General features: G+C 41.7%; 1 protein-coding gene across 1 annotated transcript in view; it reads right to left on the bottom strand.

Moving 5' to 3' along the window:
• Positions 1-2,987: 2,987 nt before the first annotated feature.
• gbe1b (glucan (1,4-alpha-), branching enzyme 1b) overlaps positions 2,988-20,111 on the bottom strand; it is a 555,782-nt gene continuing 538,658 nt past the window's right edge. The window contains exon 16 of the mRNA XM_034168442.1: positions 2,988-6,282. Within this exon, the coding sequence (XP_034024333.1) occupies positions 6,220-6,282 (63 nt within the window). The 3' untranslated portion in view covers positions 2,988-6,219. The remainder of the gene's footprint in view (positions 6,283-20,111) is intronic.

Raw genomic sequence — 20,111 nt, 5'->3', positions numbered from 1 at the left:
CGGAAAAGATGCCCGAGCCACCTCAACTGACTCCTTTCGATGTCGAGGAGCAGCGGCTCGACTCCGAGCTCCTCCCGAGTGACCGAGCTCCTCACCTTATCTCTAAGGGAGCGCCCAGCCACCCTGCGGAGGAAACTCATCTCGGCTGCTTGTACTTGCGATCTTGTTCTTTCGGTCATGAGCCAAATCTCATGACCATAGGTGAGGATCAGAACGTAGATACATCGGTAAATCGAGAGCTTTGCCCCCCTACTCAGCTCTCTCTTCACCACGACGGTCCGATACAGCGACCACATCACTGCAGATGCTGCCCCGATCCGTCTATCGATCTCACGCTCCATCCGTCCCTCACTCGTGAACAAGACCCCGAGATACTTAAACTCCTCCACTTGAGGCAAGGACACTCCACTGACCGATCATCTGATCCATTAACAAGATATTAAATCTGTCATAAACATACTTTTACAGCTGCTTATGAAGAAGGAATGAATATTCAACTGTTTTACCAAGCTATTACAATAAAAACATTACAAATACTTACCTTTTAAGCTGTTCCAAAAGCCTTCTCCACCTCAGCGCAATTCTTGTCTGCGTAGTCGAAAATAAAACATGTGAAAGGGGGTAGAAAATATGTTTTACTTCATTCTACTCCTGTTGAGTAATGTACGGATTTTCAAAGATGAATGTGCGCAATGTATAAATGTTTTTAACTTGCTCAATAAAGTATTCATCATCATCATCATCAAAAGCGCACGGACAGAGAGATGGACAAAAGGGTCCAGATGAAACAGTCCTCTGTGATTCCAGAAGTAATTAGAGGTGTCTTCAACTGCCAAGCTCTGACAGAAAATGATTAATCCACTACAAAATAATTATTTTATATACAGCGTCCGGCGCACAAAGCAGGTGGAATTGTCGTGTGCAAGAGGGCTGAGCCTGTCCAAAATAACCTGTCCTGTCCTTGTGGGCGCCAAGTGCTCAGATAATGGACTTTTAACAGTCTCGTCCTCACCAAAAACATGCCTGTAAAATCCTCATTTGTCCTCGTAGTACCTTGTACACAAACTGCCCCATACTGTTGTTGCTACTTCTTGAAATTAGCACCACGCTCAGAGATGAGCCTCATTAGCTTGATATTCTGCCTCTAAGAGCCTCTTAGAGCCACTATTATCCCACGATTGTTGAATAACTGGACTTGTATCAAAAAGAAAAAAAAAAGAAGAAAAAAACATGCTACGTAGCTGATTTTTCACTGTTCATTATTTGGTGGGACCAGGGCTTAACAACCCAAGTAATCCGCACATACAAAAACACCAACAGGCTTTCTGAAATTTATTGAATAATTTGCATAAAAGCCTTTGTTGGTAATGGCAGCTTCAACATGCCTCCTGTATGAAGAAACTCGTTCAGGTGTGATTTTGGTCCATTCTTCCACAAAAACAGTCTTCATATCTTGAAGGTTCTGTGGACCTCTTCTATGAACTCGAATCTTTAGTTCTTTCCATACATTTTCTATTGGATTCAGATCAGCTGATTGGCTGGGCCATTATAGCAACTTTATTTTCATTCTCTGAAAGAAACTGTTTCAAATCAGTTTGCTGAAATGTCCACCCCGTTTCATCTTCCTCATCCTGGTATATATTTTTTAAAAACAAGAATGTCTTGATACATTTTTCCATTCATCCTTCTGCCTCTAATCTTCACTGTTGGTATGGTGTTTTGGGGGAGATGTGCAGTGCCATTTATGGTGTTTATTAAGGCATCCAAAGAGTTCAAGTTTGATCTCATTTGATCAGACTGTATTCTCCCAGTATTTCACAGGCTTGCCTAAATGCAAATTTTAAATGAGCTTCAACTTCCTTTTTCTTCAGCAATGGAGTCTTACATGGTGAGCGTGCATAGACTATGGTGGTTGAGTTCATTACTTATTGTTTTCTTTGAAACAATTGTACCTGCTAATTCTTTCTGAAACTCTCCACAAGTGGTCCTTGGCTCTTAAACAACTCAACTAATTTTTTTTCACTCCTCTGTCATAAATCGTGCGAGGAGCATCTGGTCATGGCCGGTTTATAGTGAAATGGGCAGATTATGGCCCCAACAGTGCTCACAGAAGTTTAGAAATCCTTCTGTAACCAATGCCATCAATATGTTTTGCAACATTAAGGTTGTGAAGATCTTGAGAGAGCGCTTTGTTTTTACCCATCACGAGATGTTTCTTATGTGACACCTCGGTAATGAGACACCTTTATATAGGCCATCAGTTGGGACTGAACCAGCTGGCTTTCAATGTCTTTTGGCACCTCCCTTTCTTCAGGTGTTCAATACTTTTTCTTGTGTGTTCAATATTTTACCTGATGTGTGTGTGTGTAGTCTCTGAATGGCTGTTTTGTTGTTGCAAGGTGGAGGAATTTTGCATCATAATGTATTTGATAACAATGTAACATCTAGTTTAATGTCTGTCACATACAACCAACAGGTCAATGCAGCATAATTTGCTTTCAAAATAGGTCAGCCAAACCTGTAGGAAAACCGCACATCTGGCAACACTGGGCGTGACACTCTTTTTTCCTTTTTTAAGACGGCATGGCCAAGAAACTGCACCATTTGGCACTTCTTTCACTCCAGGTTGCTGCTTGCTTGTGATTCATCAACAACTTTTGCTTCCAATTCCTGTTTCCATTTGACCACAAAAGATGAGGTGCATAAGAGGTTTCATTGCAGCAACATGTTACTGAAGAGTGAGCACTGTGAGCTACAAGAATCCTCATATGTCTGTGACATGTTGCACTGTCTGATTAAAATACATTTTAATCAGACTGAACTCCCACAAGGGAAAAAAGTAGCATCACAATATACTTTCCTGGCAATGTGGGATGAGACAGAATCAGTAGTCATACTGCACATCGGGTTCAGTCACATTTATCATGTCTTCAGACAAGTTCTGATTTATAGTCATTAGTAATAATCAAAGCAATATGCTGAAACAGTTGCTGTTTCATCAGACAGTTTTATTTTTGAGGACAAATGCACAAGATTCATTTCAGCGGTAGTACAATGACAAGGACACTGGGTCAGATGAGCTGTGATTAAACACTTCAGTCTCACATTCTTGTTGCTTGAAATGTATGTAAAGTGCTTCTCTATGTGCCTTTTGAAAGGTGGAAGTTAGCAATCATGAGTTTATGTTAATGGTGTAGATCACAAAATGAAAGTATGCAAAGCAGTAAATTGAGTCTTTTTTTTTTTTTTAAACAAATGTCCCAAATCAGCTTGTTTGACATAACTACTGCTTTGTTAAAATATGCAGAGACAACTGAAGTGTCCAAAACCTTCATCTGTATAGCAACAAGAGACTATAAGGACAAAAAGAAAAACGTTTTAAAGGCCACAAACAGATCATTGCCCCCCCACACCCGTACTCACATCCATTTGCACCACAAAACCTCAAAAGATGAAATCTGTCACAACAAGGACAATTTCAGGACTCACACGTTGTGCCCGAGTGAGCAAAATCAACAGTCATAAAAATAGTCACCTCTCATTGCCGATGTACTTTTACATTGTAGTAACCGGCCCATGTAACAGCTACTGGCACCATTAAGCAATTCAGCTGTTCTTTACAAACGCTCACTGAAAATGAGATGTTCAATCAACAGACTGTTCCGGGACAAAAGTCGCTAAGTGGAAGCTAACGGGAGTGAGGACATATTCTGTCTGTGCCTCGCTGGAACATGTAGAATAAACGTAAGGGAATGCTGCGCACTGGCACACAGTCACGATTTCTCTCAGTCCACCTTACAGGGGCGCTCTGTCAAGATTAAAACTTTCTCAGACAGCATTGCTGTTAGCCACATAACTGCTGATATAATTTTGAAATAGTAAATGTGGGCCGTTTCAAACAATAAAACAGAACTACAAACTAGGACTAGGTTATGAAGGTGACAATTTCTTTTTGCCCAATTGTGAAGGCATGTCACTTTAAAGCTACAGTGTGGATGATTTAGGGGTATTTATTAGGAAAAATGGAATGTCACATCCACAACCATCTATTCATTAGCATATAATTACCTGCAACGACAAATCCAAGTGTTCATAACATCAGAATGAGTCCTTTATATCTACATGTGAGCGGGCCCCCTCATGGAGGCCATCATGTTGCACCGCCATGTTGATAGAGTAGCCCAAAAGGGACATACTTACTCCACCTTTCACCTTTTGCGGTATGGCCGAAAGACTGAAGGGAAAAAATAAGAGGAATCTGTGGTTGCTCCATTATATGCAGTCTGCTGGTTGGTACTGCAGATTAAGAGGTTCGACAACCCTCGTTTTGCTGAATTGAAGGCTCATACATGGTGCTTCTCTCAAGAGAAAGCATGGGAGCATGAATCTTCATCACCAAAAAAGCTAACCCTACAGTATATTAGCTACAAATGAGGGTGACAAGCAATTGGCGTTTGTCGCTCAATGGCCATTCATGGGGCATTACCAGCTTGTGGCTACTTGCCGTTACTGTGCACGTTTAATGATTGATTATAAAGGATGGGGAAACTCCACACGGTCTCCATGGGGTTTTTTTTCCTCCATGTTTGAATGTTTAACATAACCAAAGCTTGCTTGATTTGTTTCAGTCCAATGACTTTCACAGTGGCAGCATGCTAGTTAGCATGCTAACATCTTCATAAGATGTCTTGTAAATCACTTCAGAGGTGTTATCTGGTTACCAAAACAGCGTTTTTAGATTTGCAAGTGTTTATTTTTCGCTAACCTTCACAAATAAGAAGAAAAATGGCAAACATATTAGATTCATACAGAAATACAGGTTTTTCAGTGCGTATTCTGCCATCTTGGATTACTGAGCTTGCAAGAGCAACCAACTAACATCACACTGCCTTTTTACTTGGATTGGCAGTCCCCGTGCCATGTTGTGTCTCATTTATTTTGGCCTGACCTAGCTGGTGACATAGTGACGATTGCCTCTTGCTGCTGTAAAACGCCCATTCTGACTGAAAATGGCAGCTCATCGCTTAGCCTCTGTCGCTTGTACCTAATATCATCGTAGGGCAAATGTGAAGGGAAACAAACCTGCAACCAGTGATGACATAATGCAATCTGCACCCTCGCCACGAGATGACACTGTAGCTTTAAAGTGAGTTATGAAAATGCAACCTCTAATAATCTCTCACACACAAAATTCTTCAGAGAACATCAGTCACTCACTCATCTTCAACCACTTACTGCAACTAAGCATCACTTTGGCTGTAGCCTATCCCAACAGTCATAGGGCGTGAGGTGGGGTACACCCTGGACAGGATGCCAGTGTCTCACAGGGCCACACACAGGGTAAAATTAAAACTGTATAATTATTTTTCAAAGTAGAATCACAACATTCAGGCCAGTTAGCCCAAACTGTCATTTAACAATCCAAGTTAAATGATTTTGTTGCTGCTGCAAATGGGTGCCTTAATAAATGGGCTTTTAATAATAAATGAACGATCCCAAAAGCTGCATAAATTCAAATATTACACAACAAAAACCGTATTACATTTCCATTCACAGTCTAGTACTAATTCAAAGTATCTTATTACTATGTGAAAATTACACAACTGTCATAATTAGAATATTCCACAGTGCAAATGAACAAAGATTAATTAGTGGTTAATTACTTGGGATTTTTTATTTTAGTAATACTGTAAATCCACACACCATATAATTATTATTAACTTTTTAAACTACACAAATAAGCAACTAAGCTATTGTTCAAAACACAGCAGTGTATATTCTTGTGTTTATAGTGAGGGAGGGGTACAAAAAAATGAATCTACTGTATGCTGTGTGTCGTCACACTTCCACAGGCTGGTCATGTGTCTCAGATGACACGCCAAATTCAACAGAGCCGAGAAAGGGCTGCTGGCTACTTTTGGATGCACTCAGCAGGCATTTTTTAAATTTTAGAATCTAGCTGCTGGTTAGCTTGAACGCGTCCCAAATGGACCAATCTGTAGTAAATGGGGTTACACAGCATCTAAGGTCGCAGATGGTGTTTGAAAGCACACAGGCTCACCATCAAACCCCCACATTTATGGGGGGGAAAAAGACTTGTATGGGGAGAAAGTGGGCTTGGTGTGCAAGGTTGACACTTTAAGATGAAGATGATTGTTAACACTCAGTTTGAGGTTGGAATCCATTCTCGATCCTGGTCTCTGTGGAGACAATCATCCCCTAATAACAGTAATCTATCTCCTCGTTGGCCAGGACAATAGCTGTTCTGCAGGGGCTGTAGACCTGAGAAAGAAAAAGAGAAAGAGACAAACGGGAGACAGGTGGGAGGGAAGAAAGTAGGGAGAAAAGCAAAACGACAATGGAAGATCAATGGCGTTAACGAGATCAGAGATTTAAGAGATTATTGAATCTTCACTTTATAGGAGCGACACATGGAGACAGTGGCGGTGCATTGATGATCAGACGTGAGCCTTTGTCATGACCGAGTCTGAAGTTGAACAAAGAAGCGACGAAAAGACAGCGACAAAGAAGAGGACGACATCCAGATATGAGCAAAACACACACACGCATGCACGCACACACACAGAAATGACAGAACTGTCAAGGAGAGCTCATCAAAAGTGTAAATGTGGTACAATCACTTCACGGCCTCTAGATGGCAGTGGAGTCAGCAGATATGCCGAAAAAGATGTCACAGCTTCTTAAAAGTTACACCTGTGAAGAGACTTTGAAATGTGCGGAGTACGCAGACTACTGTACAGAGTGCTGCTGCGTTCTTGCATTATAATTCATGAACTGAACTTAAAGCCAAAATGAGCAATCAGGGTTTAAGTATGTGCAAAGAAGAAGAAAAAGAAAAATGTTAAGCTGAAGTCCCTGATCACTGAATAAATCCGTGTTTCTCCATTTTTCAATATTAGCTGTGCTTGAGTTGGAGAAGTGGAATTCTGTGAAAACACACTCTGCCAGCAGGCATGAGCTGAGCTGGAAGAACCTCCTGAGTTTTGTTAGACTGAAGGAAAAACATGTCAGCAAAAAATAAGCATACTGAAAGGGGGTAAAGATTGAGACTGTAAATGTCATTCATATATATATATATATATGTAAGTGTGTGTATCAGAAAGAATCCTCAGTGAGGGTGTTAGTTTGGTGAGCTGTAGCTGATAAAGTCTTTGATCAATTCTTTTGATATTCAGTGTTCTTCGTAAGGAAGGAGGCTCCGTGTACCATTAGTCATCTCAGATTTATGCCAAAGGAAAAGTCAAGCAGACTTAAATGATGCTACATTTCCCAACAGAAAACTGAAAGAGAGCAGAGCTGTAAACAATTCAATCACCCCCTGAACTCTTCAAGCTGCTCCCCCGGCATCAGTGAATCTGCGCTCGCTGTGGATGCGTTTCTTTGGCAACAGTTTGTCACTGAGGGAGTCGGGCAGCCCGCCGCCGAAACACTGACATACACATCGGTGACTAATTAAACAGTCACAGTGGGAGAGTCTCTGTGCAAAAACAGTGCACAGAGAAGGAATAAATCATTGCACCTGTTTAGACAAAAGCTACCACTGCGCCTTACCTGGAATATGTCAACAGCTTTTATTTTCCAGCAAACAGGTAAGAATAGTGACAAATTCTAAATCAATCTGTAAACAAAGAGCACAAGATTATCCCAAGTGTTGGCAAACCAATTAGTGGTAGGCATTCTAATTAGCATATTACTGCTCACAACATGAAGACAAGAAAATGGATGGAGATGCACAGCTGCCTCGGTGTAAATAAAAAGGTATCCAATGTTTTCCACTGTAGTCAGAGACATTACCAAATGCAAGTGGAGGCCTCTCCAGGAACCATCACCTGAATGTGGTGGAGAGGTTTGTGTCTCCCTATGAACCTGAGAGTTGTGCTGTCTGGAGCCTTCGTGCTCCTGGTAGGGTCTCCCATGGCAAATTGGTCTCAGGCGAGGGGCCAGACAAAGAATGAGTCCATAAAAAATGAGGCAGTGGAAACATGACCCAGCCTGGAGTAAGCCCAGGGCCTCCTTTGGATCTAGGCCTGGATGGAGGGCCCGTCAGCAAGCACCTTGTGGCTGGGCTGGCCACGGGGGCCTGGCCGGTCACAGCCCGAAAAGACAATGTGGACCTTCCACCTGTACCCAGTGGGCTCATCAGCAGACCAGACCTGGGCAGCAGAGGATCTGGGCATATGGAATGTCATGAATGCTGTGGGGGAAGGAGCTAGAGCTTGTGCGGGAGGTGGAACACTACCAGTTAGATCTGGTGGGCCTCACCTCCACGCACAGCCTCACCTCCAGAACCACTCTCCTTGTTAGGGGTTGGACCTTATTTGTCTCTGAAGTTGGCCAGGGTGTGAGGTGCTGGGGATTGTGGGGATACTTACTAGTCCCCAACTGAGTGCTGCTATGTAGAATCCAGTAGACGAGAGGGTTGGGAGGGGGAGAGACCTCTGGGGGAGAGGGGATCTCTGACTGTTTGTGCGTATGCACCGAACAGCAGTTCAGAGTATTTGGCCTTCTTGGAGTCCCTGACTGGAGTCCTGAATGGGGCTCCAGTGCTGGACTTCATTGTTCTGCTGCAGCCTACATGTAGGCAATGACAGAGAAACCTGGAGAGGCCTGACTGGGAGGAACGGCCTCTCTGATCTAAACCCAAGTGGTCATTTGTTACTGGACTTTTGTGACAGTCATGACCTGTTCATAACGAACAGCATGTTCGAACATAAAGACACTCATAAGCAGGGTTCTAGCCATGGTGGGCCCAGTATTGCAAATTTCCACTTGGTTCTCGGGTTCAAATTGGCTGTGTCACCAGCACAGAATTTCTGAAAAATGAATTGAAATGTTGCTGAAAATGTACCAATTCAATCATATTTCAAGCTTATAGAGTCATAGTTTTGCAATTTTAAACCAATAACCATCTTTGTGATCTGTCAAATATTAGGCAGTTCACAGGTGACGTGGGGATCAGCCTCCAGGACTCCTGCCACAGATTCCTTTAACAATTGCCTCCTTGTCTACCCTCAGAGCCACTCCAGCCCACTCTCTGAGCTCCTTGTGCAACCCAGAATTTCCACCAAGCTGTGCACCATGACTGATGACATTCAGAATCCCCTCCCATATGAAAAGCCTCCTCTAATGGACAATAGCAACCCAAACAGAATCCCTGGCAACTTTCAGAATCTGGTCACAGAAGAACTCCCACATTCCATTTGGGTCACACCACTTTCAGTGCGCACTGCTGCAAGTCCTACACGCACACTGCATGCCAAGCCTGGCAAAACAGTCTTGAAGTCTAGCCGCCACACCACATGGATGAAAGTGGAAAATTAGCAGCAGTTACATGTAGTTTAAAGGTTAAGATTGGTGATGGGATTATCTCCCCCCCCACCCCCCCACCCCCAATCATTGCAGAAATAGTCCCACCATTTGAAACCACAAGATGCAGAAAATAATGTGGTGGTCAGGATGTGGCAATGTGCAAATAAGTGGGCTCCTCAGTGTGATCTGATCTGAGTGGAAATTACTTTCCATGCGAGATTTGATCCCTTTTCCAGCCACGACTGGTCACAGTATAATGACTGGTCATGTTACTGTTGAAGGGACAATCTGCAGACTTGAAGGTTCTCTGGGTGGCAGCATTGCCAAATTGGCAGGTTCTCATCCAGTTGGGCTGGATTTTGGGGGATTGGTTGGTAAAATGAAAACACTGTATTGTTTCCAATGATGTGTGTGTGTGTGTGTGTGTGTGTGTGCGCACGCATACCTACGTATGTGTCTAAACAAGATTACTCAAAATGGATGGATGAATTTCCTAAACATTTTGATGGTAACTTGGATAAATATCTAGAGGTGATTAGATTTTGGAGTATTTTGCTCAAAGGTCAAGGCCAAGGAAAACAAGGTCTGAAAAACACCTTTTCGTATATCTCAACCAAGAAGCCTAGTTGATTGATCCAAGGTACAGTATATAAGATAAAATAATCTTTTATTCCTCCCATGACGGGGAATTTACGATGCTATAGCAGCAAAGGGATAGTCACAGAACAACTGTGCAAAGTATGCAGAAATAAGGTAAAAGAAAATAAATACCAAAAACAGAAGTTCTGTGCAGAATAACAATATATACTGGAGAATACACTGTTTACAAAGCAAGAATAAATAAAGAATGCACACAAAATCTAAACTGAAAGCGCACTGTCCAGAAATGTGGAAAAAGGATTCATTTAATATTCAGCTTGTTTTGTCTGCCATGGTGGCAACTTGTTAGCTACTTAATGTTACAGGTTGTCATCATAACAGCAATCAGGTCGCAGATTGCTTCAGCAGCAGCCACAGGATAAGTATAAGACAAAACTCCCCGCTGATCTCCGCTCAAAGCTTTGAACATGCATAAAACTTTCTGACCAACTTGGCGGACAACACCTGACAAGATACTCATTTTGCACTTTATAACAGCACTGTATAAAATAAACTTAATTCATAAAAATCACAGGTGTTTGAGCATCCTCCAGCCTTGTTGACTCTTCTGTATTTTTCAGGTGCAGCCTCATACAGTGAGGAAAATATGTATTTGAACACCCTGTGGTTTTGCAAGTTCTCCCACTTAGAAATCAAGGAGGGGTCTGAAATTTTCATCTTAGGTGCATGTCCACTGTGAAAGACATATCTAAAAAAAAAAAAAAAAAAATCCGGAAATCACAATGTATGATTTTTTAATAATCTATTTGTATGTTACTGCTGCAAATACCTGACACCTTTTCACACACTCAATCAATCATACTCCAACCTGTCCACCATAGCCAAGACCAAAGAGCTGTCTAAGGACACTAGGGACAAAACTGTAGACCTGCACAAGGCTGGGATGGACTACAGGACAACAGGCAAGCAGCTTGGTAGAAGACAACAACTGTTATGATTATTTATTAGAAAGTGGAAGAAACACAAGATGACTGTCAATCTCCCTCGGTCTGGGATTTCATGCACAATCTCACTTTGTGGGGTAAGGATGATTCTGAGAAAGCTCAGAACTACACAGAAGGACCTGGTCAATGACCTGAAGAGAGCTGGGACCACAGTCACAAAGATTACATTAGTAACACATGATGCTGTCATGGTTTAAAATCCTGCAGGGCAGCAAGGTCCCCCTGCTCAAGCCAGCACATGTCCAGGCCCATTTGAAGTTCACCAGTGACCATCTGGATGATCCAGAGGAGGCATGGGAGAAGGTCATGTGGTCAGATGAGACCAAAGTAGAGCTTTTTGGAATCAACTCCACTTACCATGTTTAGAGGATGAGAACAACCCCAAGAAAACCATCCCAACAGTGAAACATGGGGGTGGAAACATCATACTCTGGGGTGCTCTTCTGCAAAGGGGACAGGACGACTGCACTGTGTTGAAGGGAGGATGGATGGGGTCATGTATTGTGAGATTTTGGCAAACAACCTCCTTCCCTCAGTAAGAGCATTGACCTGAACTTAACAGAAAATCTTTGGAGGGAGCTGAAACTCCAAACCTGAAAGATCTAGAGAAGATCTGCATGGAGGAGTGGACCAAAATCCCTGCTGCAGTGTGTACAAACCTGGTGAAAAACTACAGGAAACGTTTGACCTCTGTAATTGCAAACAAAGGCTACTGTACCAAATATTAACATTGATTTTCACAGGTGTTCAAATACTTATTTGCAGCAGTAACATACAAATAAATTATATAAAAAAAAAATCATACATTGTGATTTCCGGATTTTTTTTTTAAGATTATGTCTCTCACAGTGGACATGCACCTAAGATGAAAATTTCAGATCCCTCCATGATTTATAACTGGGAGAACTTGCAAAACTGCAGGGTGTTCAAATACTTATTTTCCTCACTGTACATCATAGCGAGCATGGAGACCATGGCGTGTAGTGAGCAACTATGGAGCATGCCTTGCAAGGTCCTGGCATATGCTGTGCATTTGTATGAGGTTCTGAGGCGTTCATCGTGATTTCATGCTCGCACAAGGGAGGCAGAATGGACTCCGCCCCCATTTAACAGGGTTTTACTGCACCAGGGAACTGCCAGTACTATTAGAGCTGCAAAATAAAATGAGAGGCTGAGAAAAATCAGTCTGTAGAAGTTCTGCATTCATAGCAAGTTAGACATGTCTATTTGTCCCCTTGTTGACTTCTTTTGTCTTACAGGTTTTCTTGCTGGGCCTTGTAATACCCTCACTTGTGAGAAACTGGATTTTCCACTTGCTCCGAGAGTAAAATCCAGCCTTTAATACTCAAACTGATCAATGTTCAAACACACTGAAGGATTCATGAGGTGTTTCACGGGAATATATCATCCACTAGGCTTCTGTTTTCTGACCTCAGCTCCTGGCAAAAAGAAAAGCACTTTCCAAATATCAGTTTTATTTTCCCCCTTCCTTCCATTGTTCAATTTACACGGATCAACTTCCTGTAAGCTCTGTGGTACATTAAAATTCACTTTATGTTCTCTTTTTAGTAGTTTTAACATTTTCCTCAACAGTTTCCTTGCTGAAAAACTGCAATGTTCCCGGATCACAGAGCTGTGGTCAAAATGTTGTCTGTTTAATCACTGCATTTACCTGACTAACTGACCAGGAGCAAAGCAATGACTGGCGTGGACCACTGAGCAATCCATTCTTAGAAAACTTTGCTGTGCCTAACAGTCCTAGAGCTTTGTACTCATGCTTGTAGCACTGAGGTTTTGAGAATTAACTTCTGTACCACAATGGCACCGTTATCATCTACAAAAGTGATTCTCAGTGGTGGCTGATTGGCTAATCCCAACCTCTGCCTCTTGATATGGTAAACAGACCCAAATAAACTAATTACCTTTGGCAGGACTTTCAAATTATGCCAGTGGGCGGCAAGGTTTCTGCCGACTAAAGACGTGCATACTGGTTACATTCAATTAGTTTAAAGAAAAAAAAAACTGATTACATGCCACAATGGGCACCCAGTGAACAATGATCATGAAGGGCTCTAAACTGTGACCAAATCTTTCAGTCAGTGCAGTATTATTATTCTTTTTAATTACTCATGCGTATGACCTGCAAATGTGTCAACTTTTATTTTTTTTACTGTTGAAAAACTAGCTCAGCTGACTTCAGAGTTTCAGAAGCAAAGTCCTTTACAGCCTTCAACAACACACTGACTCAAAAAAGAAGAATAAAAATGCTTTCCACATGGGTTGCAATTATAACTGGGAGGAAACAGTTTTATTTCACTGAAAAGTGTTTCTTTCCAACTCCCAGCCTGAAGGAGACCAAGTGTGTGAGTGTGTGTCAAGTGGGAAGCTTTGATGGTGTCAGATGAAGCCCACCTGGAAAAAGAAAACGTTGCAGTTCCTTGAGTGGCCACTTGAGGCTGGCTCCAAAAGTGAGCAGGTTCCCACTCAACTCAGTTTCAATTCAATTTCAATTTATTTCATTTATATAGCGCCAAATCACAACAAAGCTGCCTCAAGGCACTTCACACAAGTAAGATCGAAAAAGTTGGGACAGTGGTATGTTTACCACCTTGTTACATCACTTTTCCTTCTAACAACACTTAATAAGCGTTTGGGAACTGAGGACACTAATTGTTGAAGCTTTGAAGGTGGAATTCTTTCCCATTCTTGCTTGATGTATAACGTCGTATTTTGCACTTGATAATGCACTAGACATTTTCAATGGGCGACAGGTATGGACTGCAGGCAGGCCAGTCTAGTACCTGCACTCTTTTACTACGAAGCCACACTGTTGTAACACGTGCCGAATGTGCTTCACATTGTCTTGCTGAAATAAGCAGGGACGTCCCTGAAAAAGATGTTGCTTGGATGGCAGCATGTGTTGCTCCAAAACCTGGATGTACCTTTCAGCATTGATGGTGCCATCACAGATGTGTAAGTTGCCCATGCCATGGGCACTAACACACCCCCATACCATCACAGATGCTGGCTTTTGAACTTTGCACTGGTAACAATCTGGATGGTCTCTTTTGTCTGGAGGACACAACGCCCATGATTTACAAAAACAATTTGAAACAAGGACTCACACCACAGCACACTTTTCCACTTTGTGTCTGTCCATTTCAAATGAGCTCGGGCCCAGAGAAGGTGGTGGTTTCTTAGTTCGTTTTAGTTTAAGAGCTTTTAAGCCATAAGTTTATGATGTATAATTCGGGGTATGGTCACTTTGAATCACACGAACTGATCCCAGCGTCTCTGACTCCAACTGCGTCTGCAGATTCTGCTGGCAGTAGTCTCCACCTGTTGTGGAAGGTCGTGTCTGCTGTTTTCAGCATTTTATGGAAGAATATGGCTCATTGGGCCTCATGTATCAACGTGCGTACGGCGATATTTGAGCGTATATGCGGTGTACGCCAAAACGGCTGCGCTACTTGGTATTTATCAATGTGGTCGTTGGCGTACGCTGCGCAGAAAATATACACCAGGTCGAGAGGTGGTGTAAATTATACGCCAAAATGAACCAGCACTGGAATCCACATGAAAATGATCGGCCTGATAAACAGTGCCATCATACAAATCAATGCATACGAGGGCTGTCAATAAAGTATAGGTCCTTTTTATTTTTTTCAAAAACTATATGGATTTCATTCATATGTTTTTACGTCAGACATGCTTGAACCATTGTGCGCATGCGTGAGTTTTTACACGCCTGTCGGTGACGTCATTCGCCTGTGAGCACTCCTTGTGGGAGGAGTCGTCCAGCCCCTCGTCAGAATTCCTTTGTCTGAGAAGTTGCTGAGACACTGGCGCTTTGTTTGATCAAAATTTTTTCTAAACCTGTGAGACACATCGAAGTGGACACGGTTCGAAAAATTAAGGTGGTTTTCGGTGAAAATCTTAACGGCTGATGAGAGATTTTGAGGTGATACTGTCTCTTTAAGGACTTCCCATGGAGCGAGATGTCGTGCAGCACTCCCAGGCGCCGTCGTCAGCCTGTTTCAAGCTGAAAACCTCCACATTTCAGGCTCTATTGATCCAGGACGTCGTGAGAGAACAGAGAAGTTTCAGAAGAAGTCGGTTTCAGCATTTTATCCCGATATTCCACTGTTAAAGGAGATTTTTTTAATGAAAGACGTGCGGGCGGGTCCGCGCGTCAGGACGCAGCCGGCGCAGTGCGGCGGCACAGGAAAAACACCTCCGTGTTGATAACCATTTGTAAAATCCAGGCGGCTTTTGATCGCTTTCAGTGGAGTGAGTATATGAGAAATTGTTTAACAGCTGGACATGTTCCAACTTGTCCTTAAGGCTTCCAACGGAGGTGTTTTTCCTGTGGCGGAGCGTCGCGGCGGCTGCGAGCTGACACTGCAATCCGCCCGCACGTCTTTCATTAAAAAAAATCTCCTTTAACAGTGGAATATCTGGATAAAATGCTGAAACCGACTTCTTCTGAAACTTCTCTGTTCTCTCACAACGTCCTGGATCAATAGAGCCTGAAATGTGGAGGTTTTCAGCTTGAAACAGGCTGACGACGGCGCCTGAGAGCGCTGCGCGACGTCTCGCACCGTGGGAAGTCCTTAAAGCGACAGTATCACCTCAAAATCTCTCATCAGCCGTTAAAATTTTCACTGAAAACCAGCTTAATTTTTCGAACCGTGTCCACTTCGATGTGTCTCACAGGTTTAGAAAAAATTTTGATCAAAGCGCCAGTCTCTCAGCAACTTCTCAGACAAAGGAATTCCGACAAGAGGCTGGACGACTCCTCCCACAAGGAGTGCTCACAGGCGAATGACGTCACCGACAGGCGTGGAAAAACTCACGCATGCGCACGAGGGTTCAAGCATGTCTGACGTAAAAACATATGAATGAAATCCATATAGTTTTTGAAAAAAATAAAAAGGACCTATACTTTATTGATAGACCTCGTATGTTACATAAATAACAGTTTCCTGATTATACTACATAATAATCAATACAAATCCCGCTTTTGCGGGATTGCTGGTCTATCGAGCACGATCCGTGGCCACAGCGCTGACTGCAAAGAAAGTGCTGCTCGCCTTTTTCTCCAGAGCAACGCTGAGCTTAACTTTATGTGGTGTGATCGTTTTAGACAATGAAATTGATAATTACAACTGTAGTGTTGTCATTCCCTTCGCCCATGCTGCAATCAGGTTTTGTCATCTCCATTCATTTGTCACAATAAAATAAAGAAAGAAATACATTTTAAAAATAAAGAAATCTGAAAAATTAGGAGTGTCTTATTAATTGAGCGAGCAAATATCCACGTCAAGAATTATTGACATGTGAAAAGAGAATACAATGGTCCCTCGCTATAACGGTTCACCTGTCGCGGCCTCGTCGTTTCGCGGAGTTTTTAGTCCAATTTTGCATGCTTTTTTTTTTACAGTGTTCTGTGTTCTGCGTGTCTGTTTATAAGAATCTTCTCGCCCAGAAGAAAAAAGAGCGCCAACAACTACTCATAACTGTGTTTGTCACTCGGAAACAGACACCTGCAGCCAGGTGTGAGTGAAAAAGGCGTGGCGTCAGGACGCAGAGGCGCGATCTGTGAAATACTGGTCAGTCACTATTAATAATTTCTTATGTGTCCAACCTCGTACGTTGATCGTTAAAATTAAATTCATTAGTTCTAAAAGCCATCATAATTATTTATAGGAAAACGTTCTATTTTTATTTCTCAAACAAATGTTTGGGCCTGAAAACAGTTTGGTCTTATTTTTCTACTAAGGTTTGAACTTTGAGAGTGTTTACACACGAGAGAAAAGTGAGAAAATGTTCATGCCTGATTGAGAAAGTGTATAAAGTGGTTTTACAGGGTTTTTACAGCTTTAAAACGTCTATAATAATTGTAAAAAAAAATAATGCTGACTACGTCGCGGTATTACGGGCTATTTTTAGAATGTAACTCCCGCGATAAACGAGGGACCACTGTAACACTTTTTTCATTATACTACAAAGCAATTGATGCGACGGCCGCTTTTGACGCTGTATTGGCATGTGTCGTGATTGGTGGAGTTATTTTTCTTTGCCGTCTTCCTGGCTTCCATGTTGTAAAATGAGGGTGTGTCTGAAGCGGAGTCTGAATATTTATGGGCGTGTTTATTATAATTATGACTGTTTTCACCCGCCGCATTTATCAAGGTCACGTCAGGCGTACGCTGGAAATGGGCAGGTGCGCACTGCTTGATACATGTCACGGCAACTTCAACTTCAAATTTACACCGTAAATTTACGCCACAAGTGCGCAACGTTGATACATGAGGCCCATTGTGCAGTAAAACATCCTAACAGATCATCTAAGGTATTCCTGCTGCAGTATTCATCTTCATCTGTTTTTACTGTTGTATGCTAATGACATTAGCACCTTTAGCAACTGACTTTTAATGCCCACACCAAAACAAACCATTATGAGAACCACTGCGCAGTCCCCTGAAATCTGATTTAATAATCAGCTGAACAGAGGTCTGTTAGCTTAGCTTAGAAAGCTTAGGCTTCTTTCATAACACATGGAGTCACCCATTTATGGGTTCATCGTGACATACCCAAAAACAGTGCTGCACATATGGGCTTCATATTGGCTATTCCGGGTCTTTACAAAAAAACCTAAGGATGACTTCACGCAGGGTTTGTCCAGTATATATACAGTGTGTGTGTGTGTGTCTGTGGTTTAAATTCTAGCTTGTCATTTTTGTTTTACTTATTTTCCTTTCAATTATATTGAAATGATGTATGTTTTACAAAAAAGTGGTTTAAAAAACTTTAGTAGTGCTTCAAAGGTGATAAATTTTTATTTTTTACACACTCAGATTTGCCCAAAGGAGAAAAATACGTTTTTCTTAGTATATAATTTAAAATGTAATAAGAAATAGGCCTTTTCATATGGTCATTATAAGTGGTGGGCACAGCTAACCAAAAAGTTAGCTTCGATTACAGCTAATCAGCTAACTGAAAAGTTATCTTTTATAAAGCTAAACCGATAAAGCACCCAAAAATGTATCACAAGCTACAGCTAACCGATAACCAAACTGTCTCCGGTACACTCTCAGCTACTAAAGTTTTAACTCCACGATCACAAACCCAAACAATGAGTCACCACTTCTGTCTTTGTGCACCCTGCCCACTGTTGGAGGCTCCTGTTTGCTACGTATGTTGCAGCAGTGAAGCAGTTAAGCAGTTCAGAGGTGTTAAGCTCAACTTTACCGCAGCAAAAGGAGCCTGACCGCTAGGTTGCCACACAAAAAAAAAAAAAAAAAATATATATATATATATATATATGTCATTATTTCTTAAGAGCATGTAGCAGTCCCCCCGTGAAGCAGAAGTCTTGGAAAACAAAGCAGTTTTGACTTTTGATTTTGATTTATAAATCAAATTAAGCCGGGTAGAATAACTCTATTAATGACAATTCTGTCATTTGTACAAAGTTAAAATATAACATATCTTTTAATTTTACATAATGCACAAATTCTGAAGTTTTGTAACAAACACACACAGATGCCAAAGGGATTATGGGTAAAATGAGCCTCCGCTAACACTGATTGGTTGACTCATTCATTCTACAACCCCTGGCAAAAATTATGGAATCACCGGCCTCGGAGGATGTTCATTCAGTTGTTTAATTTTGTAGAAAAAAGCAGATCACAGACATGACACAAAACTAAAGTCATTTCAAATGCCAACTTTCTGGCTTTACGAAACACTAAGAAATCAGGAAAAAAAAATTGTGGCAGTCAGTAACGGTTACTTTTTTAGACCAAGCAGAGGGGGAAAAAATTTGGAATCACTCAATTCTGAGGAAAAAATTATGGAATCATGAAAAACAAAAGAACGCTCCAACACATCACTAGTATTTTGTTGTACCACCTCTGGCTTTTATAACAGCTTGCAGTCTCTGAGGCATGGACTTAATGAGTGACAAACAGTACTCATCAATCTGGCTCCAACTTTCTCTGATTGCTGTTGCCAGATCAGCTTTGCAGGTCGGAGCCTTGTCATGGACCATTTTCAACTTCTACCAAAGATTTTCAATTGGATTAAGATCCGGACTATTTGCAGGCCATGACATTGACCCTATGTGTCTTTTTGCAAGGAATGTTTTCACAGTTTTTGCTCTATGGCAAGGTGCATTATCATCTTGAAAAATGATTTCATCATCCCCAAACATCCTTTCAATTGATGGGATAAGAAAAGTGTCCAAAATATCAACGTAAACTTGTGCATTTATTGATGATGTAATGACAGCCATCTCCCCAGTGCCTTTACCTGACATGCAGCCCCATATCATCAATGACTGTGGAAATTTACATGTTCTCTTCAGGCAGTCATCTTTATAAATCTCATTGGAACGGCACCAAACAAAGGTTCCAGCATCATCACCTTGCCCAATGCAGATTCGAGATTCATCACTGAATATGACTTTCATCCAGTCATCCACAGTCCACGATTGCTTTTCCTTAGCCCACTGTAACCTTGTTTTTTTCTGTTTAGGTGTTAATGATGGCCTTCGTTTAGTTTTTCTGTATGTAAATCCCATTTCCTTTAGGCGGTTTCTTACAGTTCGGTCACAGACATTGACTCCAGTTTCCTCCCATTCGTTCCTCATTTGTTTTGTTGTGCATTTTCGATTTTTGAGACATATTGCTTTAACACTTGGAAGACCAAGGACAGGTCAAATGATCAATCTACCTCTAAAGGGCCACAGGATGGTCAAATGACCAAGATCCCCTGTGGAGAGCTACTTCTGTTATGTAAACAAGGAAGTCTCAGAACACCTCAGGGGAGGGGCTGACTTGGCTAGCCATATTTTTGTGTTTGCATATTTAATGTCTGAAAGGGCTGCTGATTTGTGCTTAGGTGGATAAATAACTTTACCCAGGGGGGAGAGATGAAATTTTGTTTTCTGAATTGTATTGAAATGTACCAAAAAACACACCAAAAGAAAACTTTGTTTTCTGAATTGTACTGAAATGTACCAATAAACTCACCAAAAGAAAACTTTTGTTTTCTGAATTGTACTGAAATGTACTAAAAAACACACAAAAGAAAACTTTTTCTGGATTTTATTGAAATGTACCAAAAAACACACCAGAAAATCAAAATATATACAATAGGTACAGGTTACAG

This window comes from Thalassophryne amazonica, chromosome 4 (genome assembly GCF_902500255.1).
Source record: "Thalassophryne amazonica chromosome 4, fThaAma1.1, whole genome shotgun sequence".
In the NCBI taxonomy this organism is placed as follows: domain Eukaryota; kingdom Metazoa; phylum Chordata; class Actinopteri; order Batrachoidiformes; family Batrachoididae; genus Thalassophryne; species Thalassophryne amazonica.
The sequence above is the reverse complement of the archived record's forward strand: the minus strand, read 5'-3'. Positions and strand labels throughout refer to the sequence as shown.